Raw genomic sequence first — 13821 nt, forward strand, 5'->3', positions numbered from 1 at the left:
CCAGATTTCCCTTGGGTATATCTGGGATCAGAAGAACAGTTCTGGTGATTCTAAGGCAGGAGTGGGAAAGCTTGTTTCTATGATGAGCCATTTGGATATAAATACCATTATTTGCAGGCAATGCTACAAAGGCAGATGTATTGTGAACAGCGGGCATAAAGCATATATGTTTGTCCTGTCAGCACCCAGAGCTAGGCTACAGGATTTCCCAGTATTTTTCAGCTATTATCTAGGACACTTTCCTTAGTTCAGATCTTGGACTATACAACCTCTTGCTTGCATCTAGGTTCTTCTATTTACTCTGACCTGTCCTCTTCTTTATAAGGCTCTTGAGATTATTTGGGGCCTGTCTGGATAATCCAGGGTAATCTAGAAGACCCTTGATTTATTCATATCTGCCAAGTCCTTTTTGCCAAGTTAGAGGTCAGGAGGTGGAGCTATTGGGTGTGTGTATATGGGGGTGCTGTTCTCCACCTTCTCAGAACCATCTGTAGCTCTGGTACTGACAAGCATCCCAGCCCCTCTCCATGACCTTTTGTTCTCCCCAGGACAAGAAGGACTTCATAGACATACGGGTGAAGCGGCTCCTGAAGGCTGGTGTCATCTCCGCACTGGCCTGCATGGTGAAGGCAGACAGTGCCATCCTCACAGACCAGACTAAAGAATTATTGGCCAGGTGTGGTGGCAGCTGAGAGAGGGAGGTGGCAGACTAGGGAGGGAAAAGGAAGGAACTGGGGAGTGAGTGAGTGCAGAATAAATGAGCCAGGTGGACAGAGTTCGAGAAGACTCCAACAGGGAATCAACATTGAAAAGTGTTCCCAGCTGAGGAAAGAATGACTGTCCATTTGGGAACATGGTTCCTCTGTCCTCTGGCACTGTCAGTGCTGCCTGGTGGTAGACTGCAGTTCGTTTTTTTTTTTGTTTGTTTGTTTGTTGTTGTTTTTTTTTTGGCAGGGGGCCACACCTGGCAGTACTCTGGGCTTACTCCTGACTCTGTGCCAGGTTGAGGGGACCATATGGGATGCTAGGGATTGAACCCCAGTCAGCCGTGTACAAGGCAAGCACCCTACCTATTGTGCTATCACTCCAGCTCCAGACTACAGTTCTGATATGGCTATACAGAGGGTTACAGGGACTATAACCATGACCTCTAGCCAGCGGGAATGGATGGTAGGGGAGTGAGGGACCAGGAGGGTCCTTAGAGGATATGGTGGCTTAGTGGAAAAGAGAAGTGTTGGGGAGGAGGGGTCCTGAGCACCCACAAAGATGTAGAGAGTAGGAGGAGGTTGGGGTCTTCTGGGTTTGTCTGATGTGTGGAAGCACAGGCTCATTGTGCTGGATGAAACAGCCTGAGGTAAGGGATTGGGTGGTCTGAGTGCTGCCATGCAGAGGTGTCTGGAACCAGAGTAGGGGTCTGCAGTCTCCCTGGGCACTGTTATGTCCGAGTAACAGTTTCCTCTGCTGAGTCCTGGATTTGTTGCTCTAAATTTCCATGGGTTCTGGGCCAGGATGACCTGCTGCTTCCTGAAGGATATGCTGGTACACCGAGTGTCCCTTACCAGATCCTACAGAATATTCTTTTTTGTTGTGTTTCTTGTTTTAGTTTTAGGACTATATATACAGAATTGATCAGGGATTACTCCTGACTCTGCTCTCAGGAATCATTCCTGGCAGTGCTTGGAGGACCATATGGGATGATGGGTTTTGAATTCAGGTTGACTACATGTAAGGCAAATGCCCTACCAGCTGTACATACTATCACTCTGACCCCTCCTGCAGGGTATTCTTGGCACTCTGTGACAACCCAAAAGACCGAGGTACCATTGTGGCTCAAGGTGGTGGCAAGGTAAACAAGGATTTCTTAGGTGTTCTAGTGGGAAGGGTACACATATACATGTCAGTATGAATGTGCATATGTATATAAGCATACATATGCATATATACATATGAGTGTGACAGAGATACAACTGAATGTATATGTAAGTATGTGTGGATGTATATGGCATATATGTATGCATGTATGACTGTATGACAGTATGTATAAACATGATTGAGTGTATATGGGTATAATTTTGTTTTTTGGCCCATACCTGGCTGTGCTCAGGCCTTATTCCTAAGCCCTGCATTCAGTGCTAACTCCTGACAGTGCTTGGTGGACCATTTGAGGTGCTGGTGATTGAATATGCTTAGACTGTGTGCAAGGTATACATACCTAACATATCCTACATACTGTACTATGGCTCTGACCCTGGTTGTATGTGTGTATGCATTTGTATATATGTATTATTGTGTGTAAGTATAAGTGTGTATAGTTTGGGTGCAATAAGTGAGCACACATTTCCCCCTTGGGGACAGTGGAATAATCAGATACATGTATATGTGTGTACATGTGGATCTATGTGAGTATAGCCCCCAAATCTTATGCTCCCACCCAAGCCTAACCTCCTTGTGTTATCTGGGCTCTCAGCTCCAATCTCTTTTGGATTTTCTATTGTGTCACAGGGTGGACACATTCCACCTTATTCTTAAAAGTCCATTTCCTTCCTTGCTCTCTCTATAGATAGAAAGTACAGCCCCCACCATCACCCCCTACAGAGGCCCTGGACTTAGTTGTAGAGGATTTGTAGCTTTTCCCTTTATTGACATCTGGCAAATCGCTTTCCCTCCCCCAGTAACTGTTCCCTGTAAAAAAAAGTTCACTGTGCAGAAATGTCACTCAATTGGAGAAAATGCACTTCAGATACTGGACTCCTCATAAGCTCCAGTATATGGCTACTTCTATAATGGTTCTGACTTATTAAAAATAAGAATATTGATCTTCTGTTTCTGTTCCCCAGGTGGGATGAATGTATAAGGGTGTTTTGGGGACTGAAGGGAGTGAGTCCATGATAAATGTGTGTGTCTCTTGAAATGCTGATGGGGTGGCCAGAGGAACCCTGATGTCTGTGAGGGAAGTAACTGTCCTCTCTTGCAGGCCCTGATCCCCCTGGCCTTGGAGGGCACTGATGTGGGTAAAGTAAAAGCAGCCCATGGCCTTGCCAAGATTGCTGCTGTGTCCAACCCTGACATCGCTTTTCCTGAGGAGCGGGTAGGTATCTGGGGAAGGGTGATTGGACCATAACAGGGACCGTCTCTGCTTCCATGGGACTTGCCCCCTTTCCTGGACCTACCTGGCAATTTTGGGGACACCTGGATTTCCACCTGGATCAGTCTCTGACAGACAGGGCTGACTTCTGAGAAACCAAGTAGCTCATCCTCAAAGTGGGTGATCCTACAGTTCAGGGTCCCCTTGAAGATGGGCTCAGGCACTGGGATCAGAAGCAGGGCACCTCACATGATTGGGCCTGGGCACACTGCTCTTTACCTGACCCCTTCATTGTCCTCCATCTCAGGTATATGAGGTAGTGCGGCCCCTCGTGAGTCTCCTGGATACGCAGCGGGATGGACTCCAGAACTATGAGGCACTCCTGGGCCTCACCAACCTGTCAGGGCGCAGCGAGAAACTCCGGTGAGGGGACTGGAACCAGCGGGTTGGGCAGAGGTGTCCCATGGAGTGTCTGGGTGACAGTCCACATACAATATATGGGAAGATTGTGCCCCTCTGTGGGCAAGGGTAGAAGTGATGGAGTAGCATGAGGAGAGGGCTCCACTGAGTGCTTGGGAAAACCTGAAGAAAGCAAAAGGTGGCAGGGCCCTGCCAGATAGGCAAACAGGCAAGAATTTGGAGTGTATTTGTCCAACAGCAGGATTCGTGTGGTAAAATATCATTTCCAACTGGTTTTAGCCTATAAAGGGAATATATTTGTGGATTAAAATTTGGGGGGGGGAGTACACTCAGCAGTGCTCTGGGCTTACTGTGCTTAGGAGTTACTACTGGTAGGTATGGAGGACCACATGGAGTACAAAGGATAGAACCTGAGTCATACTATACTATCTCTCTAGTCCCTAATATTTTTTTTTTGTTTTTCGGGCCACACCTGATTGATGCTCAGGGGTTACTCCTGGCTAAGCGCTCAGAAATCGCCCCTGGCTTGGGGGGACCATATGGGACGCTGGGGCATCGAACCGCAGTCGTGATCTTTCCTTGGCTAGCGCTTGCAAGGCTTACCTTACCTTACCTCTAGCGCCACCTCGCCGGCCCCCGTCCCTAATATTTTTTAAAAATTGTTTTGTGGGCCGGAGAGATAGCATGTAGGTAGGGTGTTTGCCTTGCATGCAAAAGGACGGTGGTTCAAATCCCAGCATCCCATTGGTCCTCTGAGCCTGCCAGGAGTGATTTCTGAGCCTAGAGCCATGAGTAGCCTCTGAGTGCTGCTGGGTGTGACCCCTCCAAACAACAACAACAACAACAACAACAACAACAAAATAATTGTTTTGTGTCACACCTGGTGGTTCTCAGGAGTTGCTCTTGGCAGTGCTCAGAAGTGCATATGGTGCCAGAGATCAAACCTGGACCTTCTGCATGCAAAGCATATGCTGAATCCTTTGAGCTATCTCTTCTGCTCCATAAAGGGAATTTATTGCCTCATATAAATGCAAAGTGCGAGAAATCATATTCCTAACACAAATATCAAGGTCAATAGTCCTGTGGCTAAAGCAGTTTATGTCTCCCAGATAACTAGGAAGCAAACTTTCACCAAAGAAAGAATAGAATGAAAACAGTTTAGGGTCTTTTAGATCCAGAGGGCAAGATAGGAAAGAATAGAACAGGGAATTGTCATGACTTTATACTTTAAAGGTACTTGTTTATTGGCTATGAGAAACATCCCAATCTCTGCCCTTAAATTTTGGTATTTGCTATCCTTGATGCCTCTGTCAATTTAAACAATGACTCACGCATTATAAAACAGAGTGCAGGAGACTTATTGTACTAAAAAATGGTCAACTTATGAGCTTACTCATGGCTTCTCAGGTGACCCTAAAACTTGGACAGTCCTTGTGTGTTTGTTTGTCTCATTCTCTGCTACCTGCCCTGCAGCTATACCAGTTAGGCAGCAATCATGATACAAAACCTGGGTATAGACTTAGCTGTAGCTTGGTGCAGGTGTTACAAAGTTGTCCCAGGTGGGAGCTCTTCCTTCCTTCCTTCCTTCCTTCCTTCCTTCCTTCCTTCCTTCCTTCCTTCCTTCCTTCCTTCCTTCCTTCCTTCCTTCCTTCCTTCCTTCCTCCTTCCCTCCCTCCCATCCTCCCTCCCCTCCCTCCCTCCCTCCTTCCTCCTCCTTCCTTCCTCCCTCCCTCCCTCCCTCCCTCCTCTCTCTCTTCCTTCCTTTGTTTCTTCCTTCCTTCCTTTCTTCCTTCCTTTCTTCCTTCCTTCCTTTCTTTCTTTCTTTCTTTCTTTCTTTCTTTCTTTCTTTCTTTCTTTCTTTCTTTCTTTCTTTCTTTCTTTCTTTCTTTCTTTCTTTCTTTCTTTCTTTCTTTCTTTCTTTCTTTCTTTCTTTCTTTCTTTCTTTCTTTCTTTCTTTCTTTCTTTCTTCCTTCCTTCCTTCCTTCCTTCCTCCCTTCCTCCCTCCCTCCCTTCCCTCCCTCTCTTTCTTTCCTCCCTCCCTCCCTTCCTTCCTTTTCTTTTCTTTTTTTTTTTTTTTGTATTTGGTCCACACCCAGCAGCCCTTAGGAGTTACTCCTGGCTCTGAGAAAAAAAATAATTAAAAAAAAAAAAACCCAACAACAACAAAGTTGTCGCAGGTATGGTTATTTTTGCCTCTTCTGTACATATTGTCTTACATGGACCAGCTGAACCAATTTGGCAGAAGTTTGACAATTTGACACAGAAGCTTGGGTAGTAGACTCAGGCGTGACTTGGGGCCAGGGTTACAAAGTTGACTCACGGCATGGTTCTCCCCACCTCTCCTGTCTATATTATCTTAATTTATGTATAGGAGTTTCCCCTTATCCCAGTGACAAGAGAGGTCCCAGACTTTATATGTCCTGACCTCATAGTTACCAGACCAAAGAGAGATAGGAACCAGAGAGGTCACTTAAAGTGGTAGGCACATGCAAGGTCCTTAGTTCAGTCTCTGACACTGGGCAGTTTCACAAGTACTTCCTGTGTAGCTCTGGAAGTTCTGGTGGCTCAGGAGTATAGGTACTACCTGAGTATTGACTTTTGGGTTCCTGCTGATGGGCTGAGAAAGGCTATTATTAACAGAGGAATTTCTCCTCTCACCATATCACAAAAGTATCTCCTGCCACCTGACACATTCTTCCCAAAATCCTTTACTGTGACCCAGATGATCCCTGTGCCATTTTATTTATGCCCATAGGTGCTCACATTGGAACTGGGGTGGGATCAATGCCATTGAGACCAATGGCTGGCTGAGGATGATAGAGAAACACTTCTAGAATGGGGATTGAATCAAACTTGCTCCAATTCCCAAAGAATCACTTCAGAGCACTTAGAGGATCTCTTTCCCTCCCTGCTTCCACACCAGGCAGAAGATCTTTAAGGAGAAGGCCTTGCCAGACATCGAGAACTACATGTTTGAGAACCATGACCAACTGCGGCAAGCGGCTACTGAGTGCATGTGCAACATGGTGGTAAATAAGGAGGTGAGAGAATGGGGGACTTGGATGATCCTGACCAAAACACTGAAGCCACCTGAGGTGTGATTGTGGACTGTCTCAATGATGAAGGTTCTATTTTGTCAGAGAAACCAGGAACCCACCACATCTTTTCTGGGTTACAGCTCTCCTTATAAGGATTCTAAGAGGAATGAGGGTACTAAAGAATCCAAGGAGACAAAGGGAAGCACACAGAATATTATTCCTAAGCTTTTCCCTAAAAGATAGGTGGAAGATAGGTGATACCACATGCCCAACTTATTTAGGTCTAAAGCATCTCAGGGAAATGTAGGATATAAAGAACCAGAGCGTTAGTACAGCAGGTTAGGTGTTTTCCTTGCATGAGGCTAACCTAGGTTCGTGCCTCAGCATCCCTTATGATTCCCCAAGCACCACCAGGAGTGATTCCTGAATTCAGTACCAGGAGTAACTCCTGAGCCGGGGTAATTACTGGGTGTGGCCTGAAAATAAAAAATAGGATATGAGACCATGGATTCTTAGAGATCAGAAAAAACTCAAAAGTACCCACGAGAGAGTTCAAAGGACATTCTTTACATGCAGAAGCTAGGCCAGTCCTCAGCATCCGATGATCCCTCAAGCTTTATGCTGGAGGTATAGCTCCCCAAATGAAATAGTAAGAAGCCAGAAAGGCTGGAAAACTGTTTATGTTTATTGAAATTCCACATAAATTTAAAAAAATGCAAAAATAATTATAAACACTTTTAGACTATTTTAAGTGTGAATGAATCATCACATTTTCTATAGAAGCTACTACACACTCTAAACTCTTCACAGAATAACTGTAGTGCTTATGAAAATAAAATGTTTCAAAAAAAAAAAAAAAAAAAAAGAAAATAAAATGTTTCAGACCAAGCCCATGGTCTGATGGGATAAATTACCTGCCAGTACACCACTGAGCCTGTGGGTGTGGCCTCATCACAGGAAGATACTGGGTATAAATCCTAGACCCTCCCTAGTGTAAGACGCACTGTGTTCCCTCAATACTTAACTCAGGAGGTCAAGGAGATGGCTGAACTCAACACCTGATATCACAAGCTCCACCAGCAAATCCCCAAACACAAAGCCAGGAGTAGCTCCTGAGCACTGTCTAATGTGCCCGAAAACCAGAAAAAATAAAACCCCAAAAACTTGAGATTTTAATTTTCTTACTGTCAGAGGAGGAACTGGAACCACGAGGATAAATTAAAACAAGAACTGCTACAAGAAGCACTTTGTCAAAGCTGGCCTATGATGAAGTCATGTGGGAAAGACAAAAAAAGGGGAAGTAGAGAAGGTGGGAGGTGAGCCCCAGTGTCAACAAAATCCTACCCTACAGTGGCCTCCAAAGACAGAAGTTCATGTCTCTTGCACATCAACACTCACAATTGTTCATGTGGCTCATTTCCAAGAGTAACTGAGGGATCCTAACTTCATCAAGAACTGTCTTTCTGGGGCCGGAGCAACAGCACAGCAGTAGGGTGTTTGCCTTGCATGCGACTGACCCAGGACGAATCTGTGTTCAATCCCCAGCACCCCATATGGTTCCCCAAGCTAGGAGCAATTTTTGAGTGCATAGTCAGGAGTAAACCCTGAGTGTCTACTGGGTGTGCCCCCCCAAAAAGAACTGTCTTTCTCTGTTCCCTTGGGAATGGTGAGGAGGAGAGAGATCCCTGGGGAGGCCCAGAAGCAATAACCCCTGTGCTCATGTTTCATTACTCAAGATTGTTTGCAATGCTGAGGATCAGACCCAGGTTTCTAGCATCAAAGCACATACTTCTGTTTTTGTTTTGGGGCCTCATCAGAGGCTGTGCTCAGGGTTTAGTTCTGGCTCAGCACTCAGGAATCACCCTTGGTAGGGTTCACAGGACCATACGAAGTGTACATGATTGAGTCCAGGTTGGTCATGTGCAAGGCAAGTACTCTATGCATGATTCCAGCTTTAAGGCACACAACCAGGACTCTGGTCTCTGTTCATGTCCCATTGGTGATATTCACTCAGGGTCATGTCTGAGGGAGAGAGGGAATTTAATTTTAGGGAGCTGTTTCCCAGCTCCCACTGTGTACCCCCAGGACAAGAGCTATACTGATTACCCTAGTTATCCCCTGGCCTCTGAGGATACTGCTCTAGCTTCAGAAAGAAGTAGGTGAAATGCCTTTTTTTTTTCCTTATTGCAGGTGAAATATTATAATATGGGCAACTGCTGCCTTTGAGCCCCTTGAAAGCTGCACTTTTTTTTTTTTTTTTTTGGTTTTTGGGCCACACCTGGCGTTGCTCAGGGGTTACTCCTGGCTGTCTGCTCAGAAATAGCTTCTGGCAGGCACGGGGGACCATACACCGGGATTCGAACCAACCACCTTTGGTCCTGGATCGGCTGCTTGCAAGGCAAACGCCGCTGTGCTATCTCTCCGGGCCCGAAAGCTGCACTTCTTAGGAAGAGCGACCCAATGAGATGCCCTTAAGTGCAATCAATCAGTTTTATTATTTATCTATTTATTTGGCTTTGTGGACTACAGTCAGCAGCACCAAAGGTTAAATCTGGCTCTGTGTTCAGAAATTATTCCTGGCAAGCTTGGGGGACCATATGGAATTCCCAGGATCTAGCCTGGGTTGGCTTTTTACAAGGCAAACATCCTACATGCTGTGTTATCACTCAGGCCCCTCAATCTAATTTTCTGGAAGAGCTGGAAATGGGGGTCAGTTTGCTACCATGTGTCAGGGCTGGGGCCCACAAAGGTCTTGCTTCCTCTCCTGGTAGAGACAGGGGTCAGCTCTTTATTTGGTTTTGGGGCTACACATAGGAATTGCTCCTGGCTCTGTGCTCCAGGGTCACTCATAGTGGTGCTTGGGAACCCTGTATGATGCTGAAGATTAAATTGGGATTGGCTGCATGCAAGGGAAGTGCATTAATCCATGCATTCTCTCTGGTCCCAGTACTAACTCTTATACTAGTGGTTCCTTTCCTTGCCTGTATATGTCCCTGTGCCTACAGGATTTACAGTGACATATATTGTTTGCTTGGGGGCCATACCAGACAGTGCTCACTCCTGGGGGAGTTCAGGGGATGATATGTGGTGTCAGGAATTGAAGCAGGGTTAGCAGCATGCAAGACAAGTACCTACCTGTTGTCCAATCTCTCTGGCCTGCAGTATCATTTTCTAACACTCCCCATCTGATGCAAGAGAAGCAGCACAGTTGCCCACAGTGGGAGAGCAGCATGATTGTTTCTTCAGGCATTTCTACCTTTCAGGACTCCTTGCTTGTCTCATTCCTCTGATGTGGGTCACTGAATGCAGACAGAGGTGGTGGAGCCACTCATTCTCTTTAAAGCTTTGGCTTGAAAATTTGTAGCTCCTTGGTCCAGCTAATCAGGAAAGACTTGGGAAGAAGGGGGAGGTAGCATGATGGAGAGTTCCAAGGAAAACTCTGAGGTACCTTGGGTCACAGATTTGGTTTTGTTTATAGGTGGGGTGGTAGGGTGGGGAATATAGGGAGGATGGTGGGGGAATGAACCTGAATAGGCCATGTGCAAGGCAAAGGTCCCTGCCCACTGTACTATTTACTCTGGTCCCACTTGTCAGAAACTTTTGATTTGGGTATGCCTTTCCCTATCCAGAAGGGCAAGTAGTGTGTTTTTCTCAGAGCTGTGCTTGCCTCACATAGGTGCAGGAGAGGTTCCTGGCTGATGGGAATGATCGGCTGAAGCTGGTGGTGCTGCTGTGTGGGGAGGATGATGACAAAGTGCAGAATGCAGCAGCGGGGGCCCTGGCCATGCTCACAGCTGCACACAAGAAGCTTTGCTTCAAGATGACTGAAGTGGTGAGAATGGGTCCTGGGGAGGGAAGACCTGGCTCCAGGAAACTCTTGCCCAGTCCACACTGCCCTAGATGAGGCTCTGGAGGAGGCCAGCCCTGCTCCTGCCTATCTCTTCTGTCCATCTGCCCTATTTGACCCCTTACATTCCATATTTGAGTACTCAAATGGCAAATTCAAGTCCCTACTACTGCAATTCTATTCATTGTCTTTGATGATGCTTTTAATTCAGGACCCCAGACTAACAGACTAATAATAACAATGACACTGTTGGGGCTTGAAACCCCTGAGCTCCCCACCAGAATATGTTTGGGGAATTACTTCTTTTAGTGGACACAATCACTGATCTTTAGTGGGACTGTGGCTCCATAGCAGGTATAATGGGAATGCTTTTTGCACAGACCCAAAAACCAGTGCCAATGAGAATTTTCCCTGTTTGACCCAACTGAATGTAGACATTGACATTTTCAGTGGAGTGAAAAACAAAACATCTCATTTCAGATGGGCTCAAGTCTGCTTTAAAGACAAGTTCTTTGTAGATTTGTGTGTGCATGCACACGTGTGTGTCTGTGTCTGTGTCTGTCTGTCTGTCTGTCTATGTTATCTAGGTGTTCTGGCTCCCTGGAGGGGTCCCTCTGCTAGATATCACTTACCCTGTCTGGGTCCTGGGCTTTAGCACTTTCTCTAAGGCAGGTTTATCCAAACTGTAAAGTCTGCAAGAGTCATCCTTGGCACTGGCATAAGGAGTGAGTAAGGGGGTGGCAGGTAGCTTATTAAAACTTGTCCAGAGGGGCTATGAAATAATACATCAGGTAAGGTGCTTGCCTTGCATGTGGCTGACCTAGGTTCTAAGACTTGGCACTGTTTAAAGACCCCAAACAATACCAGGAATGATCCCTAAGCATAGTCTGAAGTAGCCCCCAAACCAAAGAAAAACAAAGAAAAAAAATGAATAAACAAACAAAAAACAAAGAAAAACAAAACCTTTCCTAGTTATGTTGATTCAGAACATTTGAAGTGGAGTGTTTCTGGTGCTCTGTGCTTCTTCGCATTACTCCAGGCATTGTTCTGAGTGCATACAACCATTAAGCCACTGCCTCATCCCAACAGCCTTGTGGAAGCTGGTGATTATTATTATTCCTATTTTATAGATGAAGAGAGTATGTGCAGAAAAATAACTGATCCAAGGCCAACTTCTCACACAGTATCTGGGAAGGGATTGAAATCCTTCAGAATTGCTGCTTCACTCCTGGCCACTTCCTCTTTTCTGAGAACCTTAGAAATTTTGGCTGTATCCCTCTTTCCACACTGGCATTTCGGGGACTCTGTAAAGCTCCCCAGACCTAGATTTGTACAACCCCGAGTTCATAATGGATTTTGAACCACTCTACAGCCTCACATCAACTGGGATATGCCTTTCTTTTTGTTTTGTTTTGGGGCCACACCCAGCAGAGCTCAGGACTTACTCTTGGCTCAGAGATCACTTGTGCTTGGAGATCATATGGGGTGCTGGGGATCAAACTCAGTTTGGTTGTGTGCACAGCAAGTGTCCTACCTGCTTTACTATTACTTCAACCCCCAGGAAGCTGAACTTTCCTTTCCTTTTTCTGTGGTAGAAATTCCTGTGCATAAAAGTCATGCTGTTAATCCATGGCTAAGCTGGGTCTGAGTGCTTGACTCTCACTCCAAAATCATGATTACTATTTACTCTACTGCCAAGATACGTCTTGTTTATTTTCCCAAGAGCTTCCAGACTCCTGGTTCTGGTCTTTGGGTTGATCAGAGTTGTCAAGGTCCCTGCTTTCCCTGTACTCTGGGCTGCTTCTTCATTTGTGATACTAGAGGGATGTATTGGAGAAGACACACTTCAGAATTCAATGTTGATTCCCATTGAAGTGAGAGCTGGTGAAACACGTGTCTGAAACTCAGGTGTCAAAAGGCACTTGGATTAACGGAAACTGGCATTGCCCATATGCCCAGTGTTAGAACCTTCCTTTCTGAACATGCTAGTAATCCCTTCACTCAGATATGTCCCATTGCTTCCCAAGATGGAAATGGGTGGATATTTATCCTCTTTTATTTACAAATGTGTGGCCTTAGTTCAATTATTTCCCCTGCCTGGACTTCAGTCCCTCTTCTCATAAAGTGAAAGGAATAGAAACATTCCAAGTTCCTTTTAGTTCTTTAATTCCTGTCTTAGTTCTTCTAGCAAGGAATTGAGTAAGCATCTCTTAGCTAGTGCTCAGGAGCTCAAGTGAACATATCAATGCCAAATACAGATCAGGGTTTTATATATATATATATATATATATATATATATATATATATATATATATACACATAAAGAAAACTGTAAAGTATAAAAAATGAAAACTTTTGAAATCTTCATGTAAAAAAATACAGATAAGCAGATGCACTTGCTTGTTCAGAGTCTAGAATCTAGATCTGGCCCATGCTTTCTGCTGAGCTAGTCTAAAATCTATGTCTTTCATACCCCACTGATTGCTTCAAATCTTGTTATGTTTTTGGTTTGGGGACCACACCTGGCAGTTCTCAGGCTTTACTCCTGACTGTGCTCAGGGATCACTCCTGCTGGAATTGGGGGGACAGAAAGGGTGTTAAGAGATTGAATCTGGGTCAGCTTTGTGCAAGACAAATGTCCTACCTGCCACCCTCTATACCATACCTTTTGTTTTTATTTTTGGGTCACACCCGGCAGCGCTCAGGGGCTACTCCTGGCTCTATGCTCTGAAATCACTCCTGGCAGGCTCAGGGGGCCATATGGGATGCCGGGATTCGAACCACTGTCCTTCTGCATGCAAGGCAAATGCCTTACCTCCATGCTATCTCTCCAACCCTGCACCATACCTTTTTGTCTTTCTCTAGACAACCCAATGGTTAGAGATCCTACAGCGGCTTTGCTTGCATGACCGGCTGTCAGTCCAACACCGGGGCCTCGTTATTGCCTACAACCTGCTTGCAGCTGATACTGAGTTGGCCAAGAAGCTGGTGGAGAGTGAACTATTGGAGATCCTGACTATAGTGGGCAAACAGGAGCCTGATGAGAAGAGGGCAGTAGTGGTTCAGACAGCGCGGGAATGTCTCATCAAGTGCATGGATTATGGCATCATTAAGCCTGTGTCTTAAACATCTGTGAGAAGTCAGGGACTGATCCTAAGACTATACTGAGACCTGTACTGAATATCAGTTCAGCTAAGAATCATAGTAATGACAACAAATTCTCCATTTGAAATATGATTGTTCCCCAAATGATCAGTTTTCCTCTTCACCCTAAAAAAAGTTATTTAATTGGCTTTCTTGGTCCCTTTCTCCTTATACCTGTCATAATCCGAAGATTCCTAAAATAATTTTCACCTGTGGTTTGAAAGGCAAGTTGGATGAATTCTTTCAGTATCCATTCCAAAAGGCTAGGATAATTTAATTCTGGAACA

At 45.4% G+C, this 13821-nt stretch overlaps 1 protein-coding gene across 3 annotated transcripts in view; it reads left to right on the top strand.

Moving 5' to 3' along the window:
* The window catches only part of UNC45B (unc-45 myosin chaperone B), a 33846-nt gene extending 20330 nt beyond the window's left edge, over nucleotides 1-13516 (top strand). For all 3 annotated transcript variants that reach the window (XM_049771489.1, XM_049771491.1, XM_049771494.1), the window contains 7 exons: nucleotides 549-676; nucleotides 1780-1846; nucleotides 2975-3088; nucleotides 3393-3508; nucleotides 6429-6546; nucleotides 10220-10375; nucleotides 13256-13516. In XM_049771489.1, coding sequence (XP_049627446.1) covers nucleotides 549-676; nucleotides 1780-1846; nucleotides 2975-3088; nucleotides 3393-3508; nucleotides 6429-6546; nucleotides 10220-10375; nucleotides 13256-13516 — 960 coding nt within the window. The remainder of the gene's footprint in view (nucleotides 1-548; nucleotides 677-1779; nucleotides 1847-2974; nucleotides 3089-3392; nucleotides 3509-6428; nucleotides 6547-10219; nucleotides 10376-13255) is intronic.
* Nucleotides 13517-13821: the final 305 nt, after the last annotated feature.

Source organism: Suncus etruscus, chromosome 1 (assembly GCF_024139225.1).
Source record: "Suncus etruscus isolate mSunEtr1 chromosome 1, mSunEtr1.pri.cur, whole genome shotgun sequence".
In the NCBI taxonomy this organism is placed as follows: Eukaryota; Metazoa; Chordata; class Mammalia; order Eulipotyphla; family Soricidae; genus Suncus; species Suncus etruscus.